Source organism: Sorex araneus, chromosome 6 (assembly GCF_027595985.1).
Source record: "Sorex araneus isolate mSorAra2 chromosome 6, mSorAra2.pri, whole genome shotgun sequence".
Lineage (NCBI taxonomy): Eukaryota > Metazoa > Chordata > Mammalia > Eulipotyphla > Soricidae > Sorex > Sorex araneus.
This window is the reverse complement of record NC_073307.1, coordinates 100,184,482-100,206,986: the sequence shown is the minus strand read 5'-3', so window position 1 is coordinate 100,206,986 and position 22,505 is coordinate 100,184,482. Positions and strand designations below refer to the sequence as shown.

The 22,505-nt window shown below is 60.8% G+C and overlaps 1 protein-coding gene across 3 annotated transcripts in view; it reads right to left on the bottom strand.

Moving 5' to 3' along the window:
* Nucleotides 1-70: 70 nt before the first annotated feature.
* SHANK3 (SH3 and multiple ankyrin repeat domains 3) overlaps nt 71-22,505 on the bottom strand; it is a 46,636-nt gene continuing 24,201 nt past the window's right edge. For 2 of the 3 annotated variants that reach the window (XM_055141886.1, XM_055141887.1), the window contains exons 17-22: nt 22,032-22,112; nt 18,362-18,385; nt 14,979-15,109; nt 14,449-14,533; nt 8,469-10,674; nt 71-2,698 (exon numbers count right to left, since the gene is read on the bottom strand). In XM_055141886.1, the coding sequence (XP_054997861.1) occupies nt 2,116-2,698; nt 8,469-10,674; nt 14,449-14,533; nt 14,979-15,109; nt 18,362-18,385; nt 22,032-22,112 (3,110 nt within the window). In that variant the 3' untranslated portion in view covers nt 71-2,115. The remainder of the gene's footprint in view (nt 2,699-8,468; nt 10,675-14,448; nt 14,534-14,978; nt 15,110-18,361; nt 18,386-22,031; nt 22,113-22,505) is intronic. The other variant, XM_055141888.1, reaches the window with a different exon arrangement.

Sequence of the window (22,505 nt, the reverse complement as noted above, 5' to 3'; positions counted from 1 at the left end):
GGTGGCAGAGGCATGTCCATGTGCTGACACCCAGCTGTGAGCCTGTGTCGGGCAGCAGAAAGTGCACAGCTTCATTTCTTATAAATTTATTACATAATAATATTATAATTATCAATAATAATAATAGTATAAGAAACATAGATCTCTGTGGGGTGTATCACAACGGCAGGGTCAGGAGGCCTTGGGACTGGAGAGGGGAAAATCCCCCATGGACTCCATACAAAAGGAGGGGAAAAGCGGGACTGACCCTGTGAAGTTAAAAACCCAAATGGAACGGAACCGAACCCCACAGGTGAGTGAGACTGTGTGGCAGCCTGTCGTAGGCGCATGTGGGACCTGGTCTGTCGGGGACTCTGCCCAGAGGAGCGGGCCCGTGGGCTGGGCAGGGCGGCTAGGGGGCACAGACCGGCGTGCCAAGCCCCTGGGCTGTGAAAACTTGTTTTCAGGTTTTTTTTTTTATTAAAAAAAGCTAGAAATAGAAACAGAAACTTGAGTGACGTGGATGGAGCTTGGTCCGGACTCCAAACCCCAGGTTTAAAAACATCCCAGCCCCCACTCACAGACATTGCTGAGCGTGAGGAGTCACAGTAAGGGGGCTGAGGGGCCCTCAGGGGTCTTGGCCTCTCCGCAGGGCTTGTGGTAAGCTTGACTTAGGGGTCCCCGATGACACCCTCAGGAGCCCAAGGGGGTGTCACTGCCTCCAAGGCCTGGGGGCTCTCCCAAGCAACTCCCCTGAGGAGGCCGCTCCAGATGGGCAACAGCAGGCCCCAGGGTGCAGGACGGCCCCTGACTCTTTGGAGTGGATATGTGGCACTGTCTCAGGCGCATACCCATGCACACACCCCGAGCACTCATCCGGAGCAGGCCTGGGGGCCGCTCTCTGCACAGGCACAAGCAGACACCTGGCTTCACACAGACGTGTGCACATACAGACACACACACAGGCTCCCGGGGCACCAGGCTTCACTCACGTGTGCACACACAGGCTCCGGGGGCACCAGGCCTCACAGTCATGGGTGCACACACACGTGGGCTCCCAGGGCACCAGATTCACACTTACACGTGCACACACAGGCTTCCGGGGCACCAAGTCTCACACTCACGTGTGCACACACAGGCTCACAGGGCACTAGACTTTACTCACATGTGCACACAGGGGATCCCGGGGCACCAGATCTCACACATGTGTGCACACACAGGGTCCCAGGACACCAGGTTTCACTCAAGTGTGCACACACAGGTTCCCGGGGCACCAGATTCACACTCATGTGTGCACACTCGGGCCAGAATCCCCAGGCTCCAGGCCCGGGCAGGGACGCTTCTCTGCTGCTGTTGCTCCTTGTATGGGGAGGGCCCTGGGGGTGGGGGCAATGGCCGGTGCAGGTGTAGGGCCCTGCTTCCCTGACAAGGGTCTCCCAGCCACCTGCCCTTGCTAGTGTCCAGTAGGACACGGCCACCCCTCCTCCACGCAGCACCTGAGGAGTCTGAGGGGCACAGGATAGCTCAGCGCGAGGAGGGGGCCGAGCTGGGGCCCCAGGGCGGGGTACCGGGACCCTGGCCAACCCCAGACCAGCTGGAGCGTCCCCCGCCCCATGTGGGGTGGCAGTGGCAGTGAGGGGCCAGAGATGGAAGACTGGGCAGCCGCAGCGGAAACCAGAGGGTGCTGGAGAGGAGGGAAAGGGAAGCTATTAAGGACAGAGATATTTGTTCCTTTTCTTGTTCCAAATATAGAGTGGATTAAAATATGCAAAACAGGGGGCTCCTTGGCCCCCAACCAAGAACCCTAGTGTCTCCCCCCTCCCCCCGAGTCAACAAGGTGTGTCCTGACCTCGCATGCTGGACTAGATCCCCCCCTCTGGGAGAGTGGCCACCAGGAGCTGTGTGGGAGGTGGTCAGGCCAGAACACCCCAGCCCACCCACTCTGCTCCGCCTCCCGCCCGCACCCTTCCTGACCGTGTGCTGGGGGCTCTGGCCAGCCAGGGAGGGCGCTAAGCAATGTACAGGGCAAGTCTCCGAGCTACGGCAAAGGACGGTTCATGCAACATTCCTGGCCCGGGGCGGGCCGAGCCGGCGGCCCGGGGTGGGGGGCCCTGCCCGCAGGGCGCGGGAGGGGCGTCAGCTGCCATCCAGCTGCCGCAGCGCGCGCTCGATGTTCATGCGGTGGCCCACGCGCGTGACGCCCAGCTCCACGAAGTCGTCCTTGGTGAGCGCGTGCAGGTGCGCGCCCTCGATCTCGTGGTCCTCGAAGCGGTCGCGGTGCTCACCCAGGTGGATGCTCTCCAGCCAGTCGCCCACGTCGAACTTGCTCCAGAGCTGCAGCGGCTTCTGCTGGAAGGGGCGCCGCGGACCGGGGGCGCCCGGGCCCGGGGCGGGCGAGGGCAGCGGCGACGGGGAGGGCGAGCGGCTGCGCGCGCTGACGCTGCGCACCACGAAGCGCACCTCCTTGGGCTCGTGCGGGATGGAGAGGCTGGACGACTTGAGGATGGTGGGAGGGGTGAGGCCGAAGGGCCGTCCCACGCCCCCCGCGCCCGCCCCCAGCCCCTCCACCCGCTCCAGCGACGCGGGCTTCACCGGGCTCGGGGCGCGCCGCGCCATGGGGTAACGGCCGCTCGGCCGCACCGGGTAGGAGGCCCCGCCCGGGGCCCCTGGGCTGCGCTGCGCTGAGATGGTGCTCAGCTCACCGAGGCTGCTGAAGAGCCTGCGGAGGGAGAGGGGTCAAGGCCAGGTGAGGGGCACCGAGAGAGGTGGGCGCGGAAGGGCGTGGGAGACAGGGGCCGGCCACTACAGGACCTGGCCCCTAAATAGGGCGCCAAAGCTCAGCGCCAGGGGAGCCCTAGGCTGATGGAGGGTGGGCAGAATGCATGTGGCCCTCTAAACATAGAAGGAAAGAGCTTCTCCCTGGGCAAAGGGCAGTCCCTGCACTGCTCACCCCAAACCTCACCCCAACCTCGGGGCCATATTAACTGGGGGTTACTGGGCAATTTCAATCCCAGGGGCCTGCCTGGGGCAGCATTAAAACCCCCTCCAAAGTTACCTGAGTTGTGCTGGAGTAGTGTTAATTTCTGAGGTGTGCCTGGAGCAGTAGTAACCCCAGAGAGTGGCCTGGGGCAGTAATACCCTTGGGGTGTGCCTGGGGTAGCATTAATTTCTGAGGTGTGCTGGGGCAGCATTAACCCCAGAAGGTTGTCTAGGGAAGTATTAACCCCAAGGCACGCCTGGGCAGTATTGACCTCAGGTTATGCCTGGGGCAGTATCACCCCAAGGTATGCCTGGGGCAGCATTAACTCCAGGGTATGCTTGAGCAGTATTACCAAGGTATGCCTGGGGGAGTATTACCCACAGGGTGAACCTGGGGTAATATTACTCCCACATGGATGCCTGGGGCAGCACTTACCCCAAACTATGCTGGGTGATATCACCCCTGAGTATATGCTGGGGGCAATACTATCCCTGAGGATTGCCTGGGGCCATCCATGCCTAGTGGGAGGACCCCTGAGGCGACCCGCAGCTGAGTCGTGGTGAAGGCTGGCAGCAGCAGGACATGATGGGACTGGTGACATGGAGACGGACATGGCAGCATCTGCGCCGGTGTGGAGCAGCGGCACATGCAGGACAGGTACGAGGCGAAGACCCTCAGCTGCTGCACAGGTGTTCCCAACATGCGGCACCCTGGGAGCAAGCCCAGCGTGCTAGACACATGCAAAGCCACACGCACGCGGACGGCACCTCCCTTCCCGACATCACCTGATGGGTCCCAGGCCTCCGGGACAGCCGTCCCATCCTCGTGGGTCCCTCCCTGCTTCCTCCCCATTCTCCAGTCAGGGGATGCCTGGGGGCGGGGGGGCCCTCCGTGGCCCTGAAGTCTCCCAAAGCCAAGCAGCGCAGAGACCCAGTGGCCAGCACAGTGCATGGACGGCGAGAGGCATGGGATGGGCATGCTCACTTACAAGGCCGCCGCTCGGGACCACCGCGCAGCTACACAGAGCAGCCACATGCAGATGGGCAGGAGAGAGCAATGAGAGAGAGTGTTAGCCTTGTGCTGGGGCACCCCCCAGCCACGGCCGCGGTGTGGCTGAAACCCTGCCGTGGAGGAACTTCGGAACTCAGGAGCAGCAGGCCAGGGCCCTCGGCATGACCTGCACTCTGGCTTTTGGAGTGCACTCCATCAGTGGCCATAGCACCTGGGTACCCTGCACCCTGCCCACTGTGTCCATGGTACCCGAGCACCCCACACTGCCCACTGTGGCTGCAGCCCCAAGTATCCTGCTCTCTGCCAGTAAGGCTTGGCCCACCTCCAATACACAGCCTGTCTGTGCCTGCTGGAAGCCACACGGCACAGGGTCCCCACAACCCTTTAGCCCCTAAAGCGTCCCCTCCTATATTTGGTCCCCTGAGAGCCACCTCTGCTCTTCCCGCTGACCTCTTCATCCCTGGCCACGGAGGCTCTCAGAGCCTCTGAGCGGAGGTCACCTTCCCAACATGCATACCCAGAGCAGAGCCAAGCTGTGGTCCAGGCTGTGCAGCTGCACCCTCTGCTTGTCTGACGGGGAGGAGGCAGGGGCCCTGGGTGGGCTCAGAGGATACCCTCCCTACACCCACCCTGGCCTCCGAGGGTGTAGGGGAAATGGGGAGCAGGAGGGAGGGCAGTACACTGGTGGGGGTGATGCTGGGGGACATGCTGGGGGCTGGACTCAGGACGGCCCCTCCAGAGCCCACACTGGAACCCCCTGAGGGCTCAGCACCAATGGGTCATGCCAGGCAGGCCCATGCCGTGGCCGCAGAGACACCTGGGGGACTGGGGTGCAGGGCTGGTGCAGGGAGGGGTGGGCAGTGAGAGCGGGCTGGCTGGGAGTGGGCAACCGAAGGCCCCCAGCTGGGGTGGCAGGACGTCTGAGAGAGATGGGAAGGGAGGGGCAGCTAGGCCCTCATGACAGCAGGACATGGCCACACTGTCCCCAGAGCAGGAAGCAGTGCAGAGTCCCTGCATACACCCATGTCCACCCCAGCACCGGCCAGCCACACCCCCCACCACCACTGGCCGCTCCTGACACACGGGCCTCACCCAGCACTGACACCCCCCCACACACACTCAGCCCACTCCCTCCTGGGGCTCTACCCTTCCTGCAAGCACAGCCCCTGCTGAGCAGCCGCCTGTTCCCACTGAGGTGGCCCCTTCCTCCGTTCCCGCCCAGGCATGCTCTGCCCCCTCTTCATGACACCTGAGTCCTTCCAGACTCCCGAACATGCTCTGCCCCTCCTGGGGTCCTCATACCCACTGCCTGAGCGCCCACCCACCTTCTCAGCCAACTAGGAGCTGACATTCAGGTCCCCAACCCACTCGAGCCCTTGCGCCCCTCGCACCTCACACAGTCCGTCCTCCTGACTGGGGGGATGTCTGCAAACCAGGGCCAGGCGCTCCCTTCTGCTGACAGTATGCGCTGCCCGTGAGGGCCACATGGGGACCTGGGCTGGGCCTTGCTACCACACACACAGGACAGCGGTAAGCGAGGTGGGGATCAGCACAACCTGGGGGCTGCCTAGGGAAAATGACCCTCTGGACCTCACCCCCGCTGTGAGGGCAGAGGCACCTTCTCTGTTCCCGACGCTTCTTGGACCCAGCTCACTGCCCCACCTTTGGCACCCTCCTGCTTCCCCACATCATGGCCCCCATCATGTGTCCCCCCTCATGTCACCTGCACCAGGGCCCCACCACGCAGCTCCCCTGTGTCTCCCCAGGCTGAGAACAAGTCCTGAGAAGTAAGCCAAGGGGATGTTTCTCCAGCATCAGAGACATACCATGGCTTCTGCAGCTCCTATCAGTAGCCAAGACCTGCAGATATGCGAGCTCAGACCCAGAGATACTGTAGGGGAGAACCCACCACCCCAAGAACCCACGCCCCAACTTCCTTCACAGCCAGGGAGACCCCGAAGGGACAGAGTGCAGCAAGGGCTCATCCACACAGGAGCATCATGGCCAACCTGGGCAAGGCTGACTGGATCTGGACTCAGGCAGAGAGCTTCGCAGAGAGGGGGGAGGGAGGGAAAGAGAGAGAGAGAGAGAAAGAGGGAGGGAGGGAGGGAGGGAAGGAGGGAGGGAGGGACGGAGAGGAAAAGAGAGAGATAGACGCACAGAGCTGATCAGGGTGTGGAGAGGTCTGAAGAGATGGGGATACAGGTGCTCAGCATAAGGGCCTCAGAGGCAACCATGTGGCTCTGAACTATGGACATCCTTTCTGTCCATAAGACTATGAAGCTAAAAACAGAAATGGGGTGGGTGGCCTTGAACCAATGTGTCCAAAGCTGGAGCTACGGACCCTCTGAAGCTGCACATGGGCGCTGCCCCTCAGAGGCCACCCTGAAGAACAGAGAAGGCTGCAAACTGGGGTGAGAGGTAGAGATGAGTGACCACAGGTTCCTGAGAGCCAAGATCTGTCCTGAAAGCACTCAGGCAGCAGTGCGCCTCAAACTGCAGCTCTGCTGAGCCAAGCTGGAGAGAGAGTAACTTTTCAGGGGGCAGGGGCACAGGCTTTAGAACATACACTCTGGGGGCTCTACCACCCTCTGGGAAAAAGGGCCTGCTGGGCATCAGAAGCCCACGTTGGCTTCTCTCTGCAACCACTGTGGAGGGCTCCACCACTGGCCACAGGGTGGAAGTGGCTGGACCTGTCTAGCACCTCTGCAGTCTGCCAACTGTGGTCAGCAGGTCAGAGGACACGAAGGGGACATCAGAGGCAGGAGAGGCACAGACAGGAGCAGCAGAGGAGTTGCAGCCATGAGGCCAGACGACTGGACGAATCTGAGCCCACAGCTCTGTGTCTGGCGCTCGCTGCCCAGTCAGCCAGGATGAGATCAGGGCGTCCTCCGAGTGAGCAGGTAGGGCTGGGTGGGCGGCTCCCATTCAATGGCCAAGCCTGTCCCCGGAGGACCCTTCGTGGTGAGCCTGACCTTCTGGCAGTCACTTTCTGGCAGACTGGCCACCTTTGGCCCATCCCATGGCAGAGCCAAGGAGATGAAATAAAGAATGCGGCGCTCTGCTCCTAGAGGGAAACTTCCCCTCCAGGCCTCACGGGGGCCTGCCTAGGGTGCTGGAGGGGCACAGCAGAGCTCCCGCCTGTCTGAAGACACACCCTTCGACACGCCTTCGCAGCTTTGACCTCCCCAATGGGACCAGCAGGAAGCCCCGGGGCTGGACACTCTGTCTCCAGTGCAGCTGAGACGGCCCCACTCCCCAGGCTGTCCCCCACACCGGGTCCAAGATGAAACTGGGAACTTCACCTAAAGAAATGCTGCAGGGCTGTAGGATGGGCTCAGAGGGGTGGCCTGAGGGTACCAGCAGAGCCCACCAGGCCCAGCCACGGACTCCGAGTCCTGTCTCTGCAGCAGGCACGTGTCTGGCTGGGGAATGTGGCCTTGCCACCTCCCAGCAGCTCAGGCCACTGCACACAGCAGTCTGAGTGGAGCTGCTGCTCTCACCTGATTGGCAAGTATCTGCACGGGGCTTGAGCCTCCTTGGGACCAAGGGACACAGAGGAAGAGAGGGAGAGAGAAGGTGCTGCTGGAGGCTGGTCAGGTGCACCCCCACACAGGCCTCACACCATGGTGCCTGGGGTGAGGGCACGGTCCCAGAAGGTCCCCGTACTGAGGGGACAGGTGACCCCACAGCAAGTCCCAGGCTGACAGGAGCCAGAAGGCGGGCTCAGGGGCCAGGAGGGGGCACAGTCCTCTTCACACCTGACCAGCCCTCGGGACTCCTGCCAGAAAGGGCCCAGGAGGCAGAAAGGAAGAACTAGGCGGTGGCACACTCCCCACAAAGCCAGAAAGGAAGAGGGTGCTTGGCCACAGCAGGCAAGACAACGGGGCACAGAGCTTCAAAGAATATGTCCAGGGGCCCAGCCAGCTCAGCAGCACACCCCTCCCCAGAGCAGCAATCAGCCCCCCACCCCTTATAGCTCCACATGCTTCTCATGTCCCACCTAGAGTGGGAAGTACAGCAACGGAAAGGCACAGAGAAGTCGGGGTCCCTCCACCTGAGAGCGTGTCATCATGCACTCTGAACCCTAAGCAGAGGCAGGAAGCCAGAAACCGGTGGGGGTTCCCCAAGGAAAAAAATGTCTGCATGCCCTGACTTTAAGAGAAAGGGGGGTACCAGCCACAGAGACCCCTGGGAATGGGGGTCACAGAAAGCCAAGTAGCTGGGAAGGGGAGGGCAGTTCCAGAGCAGGCCCAGAGCCAGCCGTAAGGGCAGCAGCAGTGGCTGGGGGCAGGTCTAGCCTGGGTGGTCTCTGGTGGACGCCACCCCCTCCCAGCTACCAAGAACCTGCAGGCGCTATAGTCGGCAACAGACACAGGAAGCCTGGTGAGGACAGAGCAGAGGGTGGACAGGGTAGGGCCACAGACAGGTGGAAGGCTGCAGAAGGGGGCGAAAGGCAGGCCACAGGGTGGAACCCTCCCCACTCTGCCCTGCTCACCGAGCTGCAGCGATGGGCGACTTCTTAGACGGGTCGAGCAAGCCACCCAGGCCGCCGGCCGGCTCCTCCCCCAGGGAGCGGGTGTCCTTGTTCAGCTGCTGCAGGCGGGAGCTCAGCTCGCTGATCACAGTTGGCTTGTCATCATCGGACCCAGAGAGTGTCCTCTCCACGGGGTCCCCCCATAGCTTGGACCTTCTCTGGAAGAGGTAGCGAGGGCGAGCGGGCCCGGCGGTGGCGGCGTGCTGCTGGGCCATGAGCTCGCTGTCAGAGGGCTGCTTCAGCAGCGGGTCCCTGAAGGCCACCGGCCCCTTCCCCAGCGGGGGCTTCAGCTTGGGCTTGGGAGGCACTGGCGGCTTCTCGAGGAGAAAAGTGTGTCCATTCGCGAAGGAGGTGTGGGTGTCCGTGAGCTCCCCGCTCTCGGAGCTCAGGGTGGACATGCTGGACACGGTGGAGATGGTGCTCGTGGTCTCCAGGTGTGGGTCGCTGGAGCTGCGTGTGTCGGCCTCCTCTACCCCAGAGTCCGCGGCTGACTCTGGCGCCGGGGGCAGCTCGCTGCTGGGCTTCCCTGGGGCGGGGCTCGGCCCGGGCGTGGATGAGGGGCCTGGGCCGGGGAGCGGGGAGGCCATGAGCTCGCCGTTGGCAAACTCTTCGGGGGGCGGCACCAGCCCGATCCGGGCCAACTCCTCTCGGGTCTCCTCATCGCTGGAGGACAGCTGGGCGGGCGGCAGGTTCATGGCGAAGACCAGCTCAGGCTCCTCCTCGGAGCTGCCCTGCCCTGGCCCGGGGTCCACCACTGGTGTGCTTCCTGGGGGCTGGGCCCGGGGACTGGGCAGGGGCTCTGCCACCACCGCCGATTGGGCGGGCGCTGGGGCTAGCTCAGGAGTGCCCGGACGGGCCTCTTCGGGCCCCAGCCCGCTGGGCTCCTGCCCATTGCTGGTGGCGTGCACTACAATGAGGCCGGCGGGCCGCTGCAGGGACGTGTCGAGGACGCTGAGGATCATCGCCTTCTTGTCATCGGGGGACTTCCGCTCCTCACGCGGTGCTTTCTCAGGCTCCCGGCGCGTGGGCACAGGGACCCATGCCGGGCTCCTTGGGGAGAAGGCGGGGGAGGCCAGCACTCCTCGCTCGGGGTCGCGGGGCTGGACATCCACAAACAGCGGCCCTGGCCTGTCGGCATCAGGGCTGTGCACGGGAGTGGGAGCCCGGGATGAGGCCTGTGAGGCCAGAGCTCGCTCACGGGCAGCCAGGGCCAGGGCCAGCGGCGAGCTGGGGTCCAGGGGCTTTCCGGTGAGCGGGTGGATGAAGGTGGAGCCGGATGGGCTCAGGCTGGGGCTGCTGACCAGTGGCTTCAGGGCAGACACGGGTGAGGGCAGCAGCAGGTCCCGGGTGGGCGCGAGCCCGGGTCCCAGGAGCCTCTCGTCGATGGAGCGGGAGGGCTGCAGCGAGGGCAGCTCGGCGGTGGGCGGGGGGCTGCCCTCCACGGCGCCCACCGACAGGAAGACCGTGGAACGGCGCCGCTCCTCCAGCCGCCGGTCTTTGGGGCCGCTGAAACCCAGCGCGGGGCCGTCCCCCGGGTAGTCGAGGCCGCCAGGGCGCGGGCCGCGGTGCGTCGGGGAAGGGTCGCGCGCGAAGCTGCCGCCCATGGGCCCCGGGCTGCCCACGGCGAGGCCGGCGCGGTCCTGCGCATCCTCCACCTGCAGCTGCTTCACCAGCGGGCTCTTGCGGCGCTGCGGCTTGGACGGCGCGAAGAGGCTGGCGCTGAAGGCGCCCAGGTTGGCGTAGGGGCTGTCGGGGCCGGGGGCGCGCGGCCGGCGGCGGGGCCGCTCGGGCGGGGTGGCCTGGCCGACGCGCGGGTCGCCGGGCTCGGCCGCCGCGTCCTGCAGGATGATCATGGAGCGCGCGCGCCGCTGCCGCTCGGGGTAGGGCAGCGCGCCCGGCGCCGCGCCCGCGTCGTACAGCCCTGCGCCTAGGCGCGCCTCCAGCCCGGGCTTGAAGCTCGAGCGCACCGTGTCGTAGGCGCGGCCGGGCGGCGGCGGCGGCGAGAAGGCGGGCGGCGGGCCCGAGTCCAGGTAGTAGGGGGCGGGCGGCGGCGGCGGCGCGGTCTGCGGCGGCGGCGGGATGCCCCGGCCCTCGCGGCCCGTGTCCTGCATGGACGAGCTCCGCGGGAAGCGCCCCTCCAGCAGGGACGCCAGCTTCTCATCTTCCCCTGCAAAACAGGACAGGGGCAGAGGGCCCTGAGTGGAGGGGGACTTGGACGGTGGAGGGTGAGGCCAAGGGAGCTGGGGCTGACTTCACACCCACCCCCGGCTGCTGGGATCCCAGGGCCTAAGGGTGGCCAGGAGACCCCTTGCAAATGGGTGGACCAGGGGCTGGAATGACAGTAGAGCAGGGAGGGCGTTTGTCTAGCACCCGGTTGGATCCCTGGCACCCCATATGGTTCCCCCCACCCACCCCCGCCAGCCCACCAGGAGTAATCCCTGAGAGCAGAGCCAGGAGTAAACCCTGAGCACAGCTGGGTGTGGCCCAAAACAAAAACAAAGAAAAAGAGAATAAAGAAATGGGTGGATTTCAATATCAATATTGCAACCACAATGCCAAAAAGGAGGCGGGGATGGGAGGAGGATGGGAGGGAACCTGGGGACACTGGTGCTGGGAAATGTACACTGGTGGAGGGACAGGTACTAGAATACTGTGTGACTGAAATCCAATCATGAACAGCTTTGTAAAGGGTCTATCTCACAGTGATTCAATAAAAAAGGAAAGAAAGAAAGAAAGAAAGAAAGAAAGAAAGAAAGAAAGAAAGAAAGAAAGAAAGAAAGAAAGAAAGAAAGAAAGAAAGAAAGAAAGAAAGAAAGAAAGAAAGAGAAAGAAATGGGTGGAGAGCACCCTCAGGTAGGCTAGGGTATGCACTCCAATACCCTAACATTCCACCCCCCAAGCTGCTGGGCTTCCCTGGGGCAGGGCTCGGCCCAGGCGTGGACAAGGGAACTGGGCAGGGGAACAGGGAGGCCATGAGCACACCGTTGGTAAAAAACTTCAGGGAGATGCCCGCTCTTTTTTCTTTTTTGTGTTTTTACACAGGTGGCATCGGCCTGATCCGGGCCAACTCCTCTCAGGTCTCCCGAGGGCTGTGCTGCAGAAGAACCGATAATAGGTCGGACACAGACCCACCAGCTCTGGCGCCAAGATAAGACCTGGAGCCCAGCCACTAGCCCAGTCTGCTACTCTCAGGCCTCAGAGAAGAATGTTGCAGGCCCCACTACCCCCACACACTGGGCAGGACTTGCCCTGGAAGGGCCTGGAGGCACCTAGAGGTGGGAAACAGCTGACTGGGGGAAGGTCGGTGACACGAACACAGCATGAACAGGGGTGACACCCTGCTAAAGACCCTGGCCAGGGGCCTTGGAGCTGACAGCCTTCTTGTGGCAAGAGGTCCTGGGTGAGCCAGGGGTAGGTGGGCACAGACACAGGATGTTCAGCTTCACTCCCCAGGCTGGCTTCCTCACTCTCTAGGACAATGTGGATTCCCACAGTCTCACCCAGACACTACTCAGATTCAAGCCTGCACAAGTACAGGACAGGGGGCACAGGGTTCTCATGGCCCTGCAGCCTGGCCTCCTGAGCACCTGTGAGCATGTATACACCCGCCCTGCAGGGCCGTTCCAGAGACGCAAAAGGGTCTCAAAGCTCTGGGGTGTGTGTGTGTGTGTGTGTGTGTGTGTGTGTGTGTGTGTATGCATGTGTACATAATGTGTGGTATGTGCATGGATATGTGTGCATGTATGCACAGTGCATATGCAAGTGGTGTGTGTGCATATGCGTGCATGTGTGGTGCGTGTATGGTGTATGTGTGCATGTGCATGTGTGTGTGTACGTATATGTGTGCTAGTCCCTGGATCTCACTTGGGGCTTGCTCACATTTTTTAGAACTATGAGACAGACTTCCTGTTCCCAGAACTTCCTGTGGCCACCACATGCACTGACCAGCTCCTCTGTCACCAGTTCAGCCAAGGGGGACTTTCATGGAAAGCCTCAGGCGCAAATTCTAGTTCTGTCAGGTACTGTCTGATGTTCCCTACTCCTGGGAACCTGTTCCCTAATCTCAGGAGAGCTGCCACCCCCGGCAGGGGACTGTGTGAACTGGAGCTATTTAAAGCTGACAGCTCAGGGCAGAGCACCCGAAGCGTCCCAAAGGCAGGCGAGGTCATCACCAGCCGCACCACGGTGGCTTCTGTCTGCCTCCACCAGTGCGAGAGGCAGAACCTACTGGCCAACTCCTGGGTGTGGACAGGCACGGGCTGCACTCCTGGCCAAGCAGGGGGTGTGCGTGACTCAGGGAAGACAAGTCACTGGCCGGGGAGGGGAAGGGGAATGGGCCCAGGCCTGGTGACAGACACCAGCAGGGCAATCTCAGCTCTACCTTGCGACACACATGAGCAGTAATGGGACATGGTAGTGTCGGGGCCCAGAGTCAGAGTGCGGGACCCTCAGTGAGGCTGCAACCGCTTCTGACAGGCTAGTGCTCAAGGTGGCTGCCATCTGAATGGCTTTAGGGCCACAGTGCAGCCAGCACAGGCAACAGAGCAGCCTTCTCAGTGTCTAGGAGGGGCAGGCAGGGAAGAGCAGGGACTGCTCAAGGCAGGGCTAGAGGACAGGCCACCCAGGCCAGAGACAGATCAGAAGTGACCAGTAGCTGATTCCCAGGAAGGAGCGGGGTGACACTGCTCTGCAGAATGGACCACAGGTGGGCAGGGTGTGCCGCAGCCCAGAGCCTGGAGTTGGCTTGTTAGCCAGACAGGGCAGAGTGGAGAGGAAGCAAACTACCCTTCATGTGTCCACAGGGGCCAAGCATGAGGGTCAGAGGCTTTCACTGTCCCTTCTCCTGGCTCCTGTCCCCACTCATCCTGCAAATTTAGGCCCCAGTGCCTCTCCTCCTGGAATGCCTGGGTGTGGCTGGGACAGGGGGCAGGTTACACCTCTGCTTACATGTCCCCAGAGGAGCCCCAGATCCTGGCCAGTGTGGGTCCACAGAGGCCTTTGTGAGCAGAGAGCCACATTCCACACAGCTGGTCAGATGACAGAGGAGAGAGCTGTGGGGCCCCAGACAGGCCACTGTCCACCCTGCCCACCCCCACCTGCAGTCCGCCCCCTGCTGATGCTATTCCCTTCACAGGTCCCCCTGCATCTAAGTGAGCCAGTGCCCAAGACAATGTGTGTGTCCAGGGGTCTGAACTCTGTGGGTCACTGACTACAAAGCTGCACAGATGGACAAGGGATGGGACAGTGGGTGGCCAGATGGAGAGGGGACAGGACTGGCTGTCTGAAGGGAGGGGCAGTGAGTGCAGCATATGAGACGACCCAGTCTGGGTTGGGAGAGAATGACAAAGGGGGGCTGTGCTAAGGTCCCGAAAGGACACACATGGTGGGGGAGGGGAAGCAACTGAAAAGCCACAGCCTGGAGAATGGGGGACAGGCACGGGTGGGGGAGAGGACAATGACCCAAAATGTGCCAGAAATCCAATGCCAGCTGAGGTCAGGGGATAACCAGACCAGTGGGGGCTGGAGAGGGGACAGAGGCTCAGGAGAAAAACCTGATGTGAATTTAGGGGGACAGCCCAGATCAGAGAGACAGTGACACTGTTATCTATAGCGCATGGGGGCAGGACACCCCTGCACTGGAGCTGTGAATGGGGAGCTGTGGACAGGAGACGGGGACGAAGAGCCGTGGACAGGGGCCGGGGACGGAGAGCCATGGACAGGGGCCGGGGCCGGGGAACCCTACATGAGGAGAGGAGGATGTGGGGGAAGTCCGGGGATCTTTCGGTAAAGCTCTCTGAGCTAGGAGCAGGCCCCGCCCCCACCTCCTAGTTGAAGGAAGCCCCTAGGTTGAGGGAGAGGGAGCCAGTCTCAGGTAGAAACCAAAGGGGAGAGTTCCTCCAGCCCCGTCCTCCCTGCTCATGCAGCCCCAACCCAGCCATACCTACAGACTTGGTCCGTGGAATCCCCTTCCGCAGGGAGCCCGGCAGCTTCTCTGGGCCTGGGAGGCCTTGGCGCTCAAACAGTGACTGTGGGTGGGGCGTGAGGTCAGAGGGCTCTGGGGCCCCTCATTCCCCAGCCAGCCCCACCCATGTGTGTCTTCACAGCTGGTGCCCATGACCCAGGGGGTCATAGCAGGCCGGGTGCAGGCCCAGATGGGGGTGGGGAGGTCAGAGGTCAGGGTCAGAGCAGGCCAGTGCAGGCCCAATGGGATGGGGAACTGATGCAGATGGTGTGGGGAGGCTGGAGGGGATGTGAAGGTGCCAAGAGCAGAAACGTGGGGAGCAGGAAGCAGCTGCAGCCTCTTCTGTGGGGTTCCACATGGTCCAGAGGCTACTCGGGCTGGAGTCGCACCAAGGGACTCCAAATAGAGGCTTTTCAGTTGCTCTCCTAGAGAGGGTCCTGGTGCGACTCTCCCACCCCCTAAGAACAGTCTACAACCACCCACTGTGCCCATTCTGGTCGGGAGCTCACGCTGATCTCCGCAGGTGTGATCCTCCGGCTGGTGGGCCGCTGTTTGACTGTGGCAGCCCTCGAGTCAGCGTCGGCGATGTCTGGCCTCAGTGTGGGCTCAGCGGCGGCGGCCAGGATCTCATCCAGCTTCTCTGCAGTCAAGAGATACCACCTCAGCGTATGGCTCTCGAGCCCCAGCATGTCCCTCCTGGGCCACCCTCCCTCACACTGCACTGAGGACCAGGCACTCCGCCACATCCTCCCTGAAAGGCAGCCCAGAGCCCAGCTGCCTGCTGTCCTCAGGTGGACTCCAGGCAGCCCTAAGGACAGGAGCAGGATGGACACAGACCTCAGGGTGGACACAGGTCTCCTGGATGCCACTGCACCCTGCCCTCCCCCGCTCGATTCCCTCACAGCACCAGAAGCTGTTCCTGATGTGGTGGCCCCAGGACAGACCCTGCATTTAGTGGCCGGGTAGGGGCCGGCCCCACCCAGTGGGCTCAGGTGACTCTACGTGGTGCCAGTGCAAGGTGAGTGCCTCACCCCCTCTGCTCTCTCTGGCTCCCAGGACACCCTCATGGACATTCGGAAGATGCCTCCAAGAGGGGACTGATCAGACACATCCAGGGACCCTTTGGGAGAATCGCTCACAGCTAGGCAAGAAGCTGAGCCCCCCTACCCCTGGAAGAACAGCCCCACCCAAATATGGAGTGCAAAGAAAAGGGGGCCTAGTCAGAGGGGTAGGGGAGTGCCGAGAGTGGGAGTTTAAGCTGCCTCTGTCTCCCCGTGCTGTTGAGGCTATGCAGGGAGGAACCTGCAGTGGCTGCTGGAGCAGCAGGATGAGCCTTCCCGGCCAGCAGGGGGCGAGAGCAGGCCTTGGCATCCACCTGCCGCACCCCCAACCCCTTCCTCAGCAGCCCACCTTGTTCCGCAACCATCCATGCTCCAAGTCCCAAGCCCTTCCCACTATCAGGGCCAGAGCTGGGCTAGCGTATCCACTCCAGAGACGCTGCTGTCTCCTCACCTCCAAGCAGCACCCACAACTCTCCCTCTGCAGCTTGTTCAGTGGGGGGGGGGGTCTGAGGGTCCCCCAAGACGCCCAGTTCCTAGCCAGATGGACCCCGAACACAGACTTGGTCCTGGCTTAGCTGTGTGCCATTTTCCTTGTTTGATAAAACAGACCTAAATATGGCAACTTGGCAGCGGGGGAGATGCTCAAAGGGCTGGGCTCAGCTCTGTGCACGGGAGGCCGGGCTTAACCCCCTGAGCACTGCCAAAGTGAGTGAGCCCTGAATGCAGACAGGAAGAGCCCTGAGTACTGGCAGGTGTGACCCCCGAGCCAAATAAACAACCAAAAAAAAAAAAAAAGGCAACTAGGTCAGGGTGAATTGTACAGCAGAGCCACAGCTGTAAGTCAGCCCAGCAGTCGCAAGGACACACAGCCAGTCCTTGTGCCCGAGCCCCGAGCCTGGGCGCACCCACAGCCCTCACTTCTACAAGGGCTTCTAAGGTCACACTCGGCCAGCAACACAGACTGGGACACTCTGACCCAAAGGGGATCTTCCTGTTCAAGTTTCCAACAGGTCATTTCCTCAGGAGCTGAATCACTGTTAGACCCACGAGAACACTGGGGTCAAAGGAGCTACCAGGTCACCGAGGCTTCATGGGGACCCAACCCTGCTCCCTTCTCACCAGGCAAAAAGCTGAAACTGAGATAAAGCCTGTGAGAAAAAGACAAGACACGATCACTCGGGCACTGATGAAATGCAAAGAGAGATGCCCGTGAGAATAAAACACTCCTGGGAAAACCAGTCCTGTGCTCACAGGAGCGGCACTGGCTCACCTGTGGTGTCTGTGCTCATCTGTGGGGTCAGTGCTCACCTTGTCTGGGGTCTGTGCTCACCTGAACTAGAACTGGGATGGATTCTGTCTTACTTGGGCTGGGGTCTGTGCTCACCTGTGGGGTCTGTGCTACCCTGGGCCGGGGTCTGCTCACCCAGACTGGGTCTAAAGGCTGCCTATCTAGGTCCAGAGCAATTTGATTCTAGAAACCCCGTAGAGAACATGCAGTAAGCAGAGCCACTCACGGCTCACAGGGAGTCAGGCCAGATGACAGCCAAGTTCAGGGGAATAGGCCAGCAAGGAGCCGAGTTCAGGGGGTCGGGCCAGAAGAGAGCTGAAGTTCCTCAGCTCCCATCCTGAAGGGCCAGGAAAGGGCTCGGACGCAGAGACACACGTCATGAGGATGAGGTCCTTAATTCCATCCCTACCACCACACAAATACTACACCCTAAGGTGCCCAAGCCATGGTAGAGCAGGTAGGACACTTGTCTTGCATGTGGTTGACTCCGGTTTTATCTTCACCACCCCACATGGTCCCCTGAGCAAAGGAGTAATCCCTCCCTGAGCACTGTCGGGTATGGCTCAAAAAAAAAAAAAAACCCAGAAAATTCTACAACCTATAAGCTAATGAGTTTGCCATCAGTCCCCAGCAGAATTAGAAAACAAACTCCTGAGTACTTTTAGCTCCCGAAGGAAATGACACCCCTGTGCTGCCAGGCGGGTCACTGGGTGCTACGTGTGGGTGCATCCGGATCTGAGTTATCTGCACTCCAGGCCCCACACTTTGGTGACAGACCCCACATTTCCCTACAGCTAGAAGTATGGAGGCTGGAGTACAGCTCCTTGGAGCCCGTGATGAGCCAGGAGGAAGCATACTGCAATCACCCCACGGAGCAGAGGAGACCTGTGTGCTGGCAGCTGAAGGCTCGGGGAAGGTGGCTTCCTGAGGCAAGTCGGGCTGAGACTGAGGTGCTAGCACACCCAAGCATTAGGAGGTAGGGGACAGGGACGGGCAGGTGCACGGACAGTGTGAGCTCACGCCTGTGGCCAACCAAGGCTTCGGCGGCGGCAGTGCAGCAGTGGGAGGCTCAGTCCTCAAGTGGTGTGGCAGCCTGGGGCCACCCAGCCTCTGAGCCTCAGTTCCCAGTGCAGACTCTGGGCCCACACAGATGCTACCATTCCTTGTCAGCCAGGTGGGTTCCCAGACAGCCTGGAAGCGGCCTCAAGGGCCTGGCAGAGGCTGGGCCCAGGCACAGTCAGTATGTACGACCAGTCTACTTCGGGGGGACTCTGAGCATGGGCCTGACCCCCCAGGACAGCCCAGGATGGGGATCCCCACATCAGGCAGAGAAGCCCCCACTGAAGAAGTGGGATGTAACGCCTTCTCCAGGCCCCCCTCCAGAATCACAGGGACCTGGTAGAACCAGTGACTCCTCATCTGTCCCCCAGAGAACAGCAGAAAGGCCCACCCAGCCCACAGACCACCCTCACGAAAACTGTCTTCACACACCAGCACTTCCCTGAATGGGTCAAGCCGGGCGCAGAAACAACAAATGACTCACCCCCTTTCCTTCTCCGAATGGAGGCTTGGAATAAAAATACAGAGAAATGGGGTAAAAGGTAGTGCCATGTCCCACTTCCCGCCCTCCCAAGAGCTAGACCTCCTGGGTATCCCACACTGTCCCTGAGACTCCCTACTGGCCCTCAGGTCGGGACATGGCCCAGAACTCCTAGTGAAAACAATCAGGGCCGGGGGCATCTCTGCACACATGCACACACATGCACACACGTGCACACCACATGCACATACATGTGCACAGACGTGCACACAGGTGGAGTCCTCCGCACACAGCTAAATCATTCTTCCTTCAATCATCCCTGCTCAGGGAGGAGGCAGGGTCCATGAAACCTGTCCAGAGGGGGAACGGGACGCTGCCTGCCCTGAGGCTCCAAGCCGCATAGAAGCACACGGCAGCCAGCATCTGCCAAACTGGGCACCATACACTGGGCCACCTACCCGGACAAAGGACAAAGGTGCCCAGGCAGCTCACAGGAAACAGATGAAAAAGGGGCTCCTGCCTGAAGCCCACCCAGCTGTGCTGTCGACTGCCCATCAGCATCCTGCACCTGCAGGGCCCAAACTGAGCAGGTGACACATGGTGACCACAAGGGGCCCCAAAGCTGAAGGGCCCAGGGGTGTTCACCCTTCCTCTGATCCAGCCCCATCTCAGGAGGGCCCTTACCTGAACACCTGCTCTCTGGTCCTCCGGCCTACGTCTGCAGACCCCGTATCCTGCATTCTCCGGGCCCCACCTCTGCCCGCCAGGGGACCTCCCCCTCTGTAAGACCGTATTTCCCCAAACCCCGAAGCAGCCACTTGCTTTTCCAGATGCCTCTCGATTCCTTCCCCTTAGGGTGGAAGGAATGGCCACAGATGTGGCCATCGGTGCCTCCGGGAATCCAGACGTTCCCTCTCAGCAGTGTGTTGGGAGCTCGAGGCCAAGCTGCCCTCTGTTTTTCCTCAGACTCCACCACAGGAAATGCCAATCTGGGACCACCAGTTTAAGTCTCTCTGGGAACACAAGGCTATGGGTCAGCCCGGTGGTGGTCAGCAGGCCCAGGGCAGAAGGTTTGCTGTAACTTCTTTTCCACATAGCAGAGTCCAGAAGGCAGAAGGAAGTCCTGTTTCTGCTGGCCAGTCTCCTGGGAGCCATCGCACTCTCAGATGTCCACACTCCTGCATGGGCAGAACTAGGCAGGTTCCCTGAATCTGCAGCTGTGGTGTCACTGTGGAACAGTCCCCTCAGACCCTGCCCTGGGAGCCGGATCTGGTGTCTTCTGAGACTGTCGGGGTTCCCCCTTCCCTTTGCTGGGAGTGCAATGATGGGGTCATGGTGCTTGCATGCTCAGCTGTGCTTACACGCTTGGTTGTGGAGCTGGCTCGCTCAGATGTGGTACGTGCACATTCAGATGGATTTTCACACTGTTATGTTTGCATCCTTGGTTGTGGTGCTCGTGTGCTCAGCTGTGCTCCCCTCAGTGCACCCTCATGCCCTGTGCTCAGTGTGCCAGCACATATGGTTTTGGCATTCATCCACGCAGCTGCAGTGTTTGCTTGTGAGGTCCCTCGCCTTTCTTTTGGCTGTGGAGCTCATTCACAACTGGCTCAGTGCTGAGTGGGGGCTGCTGTGGCACTCACAGAGACATTCCCCTTGGCCACAGAGCTTATACATATTTTTTTTTGGTTTTTTGGGTCACACCTAGCGATGCACAGGGGTTACTCCTGGCTTTGCACTCAGGATTTACCCCAGTGGTGCTCAGGAGACCATATGGGATTTTGGGAATTGAACACAGGTCGGCCGCACACAAGGCAAATGCCCTACCTACTCTACTATCACTCCGGCCCCCTACACATATTCTAGATGTGATGGTCACCAGGCATCACACAGGCTGTGGTGGTCACAGAAATGACAGAGACGGGGGTCCCCATCACTGGAAACCTGACATGGAATAGAATCACCAGGGTCAGAGCAACAGCCCAGATTCCTCTTTTCTGTCATGGACATTTTGTTCTCATGCTCAGAGATCCAACTAGGGAAGGGCTGGGTCTGCTTTCACCTGTTTCTCTGCTTGGGATGATTTTACACTTTTCCAGACTTGTTCAATTTTAGGAACTTCTTTGTGGCTCAGTGTTTTGATGCCTCCGTTCCTTCCGACTTCCCCTGGAATGCCATGTGGCTGGGAATTTCTTTGCTTTGTCCTCCCTGACTCCCTGACATTTTGTGCTTTGGGAAATTTCCTCAAATTTACCTTCAAAAGCACGGTTTCTGTATCTGGGTCTGATGCACTGTCTGTCCTGGCCATAGGCTGTAAGCGCCAAACAGTCCCTCTAAGGCCCTGCTTCAGGGATGTCTGCCGGCTTGCTGTTTTGCATCTGCATCACATGTTCTGCTGGTTCTCTTTGACTTTACATTTTAATATTGTATTCTTTCTCCTTCATTCTCTTCCATGAGTTCCTGTTCCTCTGGTTCCAATACCAGTGCTGGGGCTCGGTTCTGGCTTTCCTGCCTCTTATAAGCTCACAGTTGTGTCCTGAGGTTTTGTGGGGAGCACCAGAAGAACCCCATCAACTTGTCCTGTGGACCCATATCCTGTCCCCAGCCTTCACAGAGCACAAAAACCTCGGCTTACTCTCATTCTGACGTCATTTTCTTGCTCCATCTCTGGAACTGAGGATTCATCTTCCCTCCTTGTGAGTCGGCCACGTTTCACGAGTTCTATTTCATTCAGGACATTCTTGGGGAAGAAAATCCTGAACATTCCAACCCACTTGTCTCAGAAGCTGCCCCCCACCTGGAACTGAATTACAGCTAAAAGCAACTGCTCAGAAATGGGATACCCAGGCTGGGATCAGAACAGGGTTGGAGCTACACTCAGGAATCAGGCCCAAGGGAATCGGGGCAAGTGAGTGTGGTCCATTGGCCAGGGCAGAACCAAGCTAGAGCTCAGGTTGGGACTCAGTTCAGAATCAGGATGGGCTCAGAGATCAGTTTAGGGCTGGATCCAGTGAGAGTGCAGGCCAGGACACTCACTGTATTGCACTGCAGGGAGACGGGCAGGCATGGCCACAGGGAGGGACAGGTGCGTGTGCATGTCAGCAGCTGCACATCAACATCATAGGTGTCAGGGCACAGTCCTGAGTACCTGGGCACACTGGGGATGCTGCCTCGAACAGTCACAGTGCAGGAGGTCTCAGGATAAGCCAAGTTTGCTCACACAGGCTGCAGCATGCCCAGGACAACTTCGCCATGCCCAGAGCATGCCCCACCCCATCCTGCACACTCCACCAGCTTCCTGCACTCACAAGCGCCTGTCAGCCCTGCACACAGCCCCGTGCACATGGCCGCCCCATCAGCCCACCATGCACAGGTACTGGGAGGCACACAACCAAGGTAACACCTCCAAGGCCAGGCCGGGCAGGGGCTGGGCACAGGTGCCTGGACTCATGCTCTGTTCACAGGGACGGAAGCCAGCCAGGAAATACTAAGCACACACCACAACACAAGTGCAGCCACGCAAACAGTATCGCCCATCCTCGTCCCCCACCCGCTGCCTGGCCACATGCCCTCAGCCCTCCCCCCACCATCTACTTCTGACCTGTCCCTACATCTGTCCATCCATCTGCACCTGGCCTCCCTGGGCTACCTGCCCACTGTCCCCTGCGCCGCTCACCCAGTTCCTCGAGCTCCGCTGTCATGGATTTGGAGCGCAGGGTCAGCGTCGTGCTTGGGGCCCTCTTGGGGGGCGGTGGAGCTGCAAAGAAGAGGGAGGCCTTGGCCCTCCGGTCCAGCAGTGGGCAGCGGGGTGTGGCCAGGTGCAGGTGCCACCTGCGCTCCACCGCCTGGATCTCCTCGTACTCCCGGGACGAAGAGTCACACTGTGCCAGGATCTTGTTCAGGCTGCGGCTCGACGCGAACTTCTTCATGGCGCTCGAGGCGCGGGGCTCAGGGCGGGGGCCTGTGGGGCCTCTGGAGGGGCCCAGGCCCGTGAGGTCAGGGTGCTGCTGGCTGAGGCCTGCACACCCAGCCCGTTGGCTCCAGGGCCTGAGCAGGGCGCAGAGCCATGGGGTGGGGGCTGGGAGGGTCGCAGGCGGAAGACGGAAGACGGGGCTGCGGGGGTGGAGGTCTCTGCCCAAGGAGGACCAGG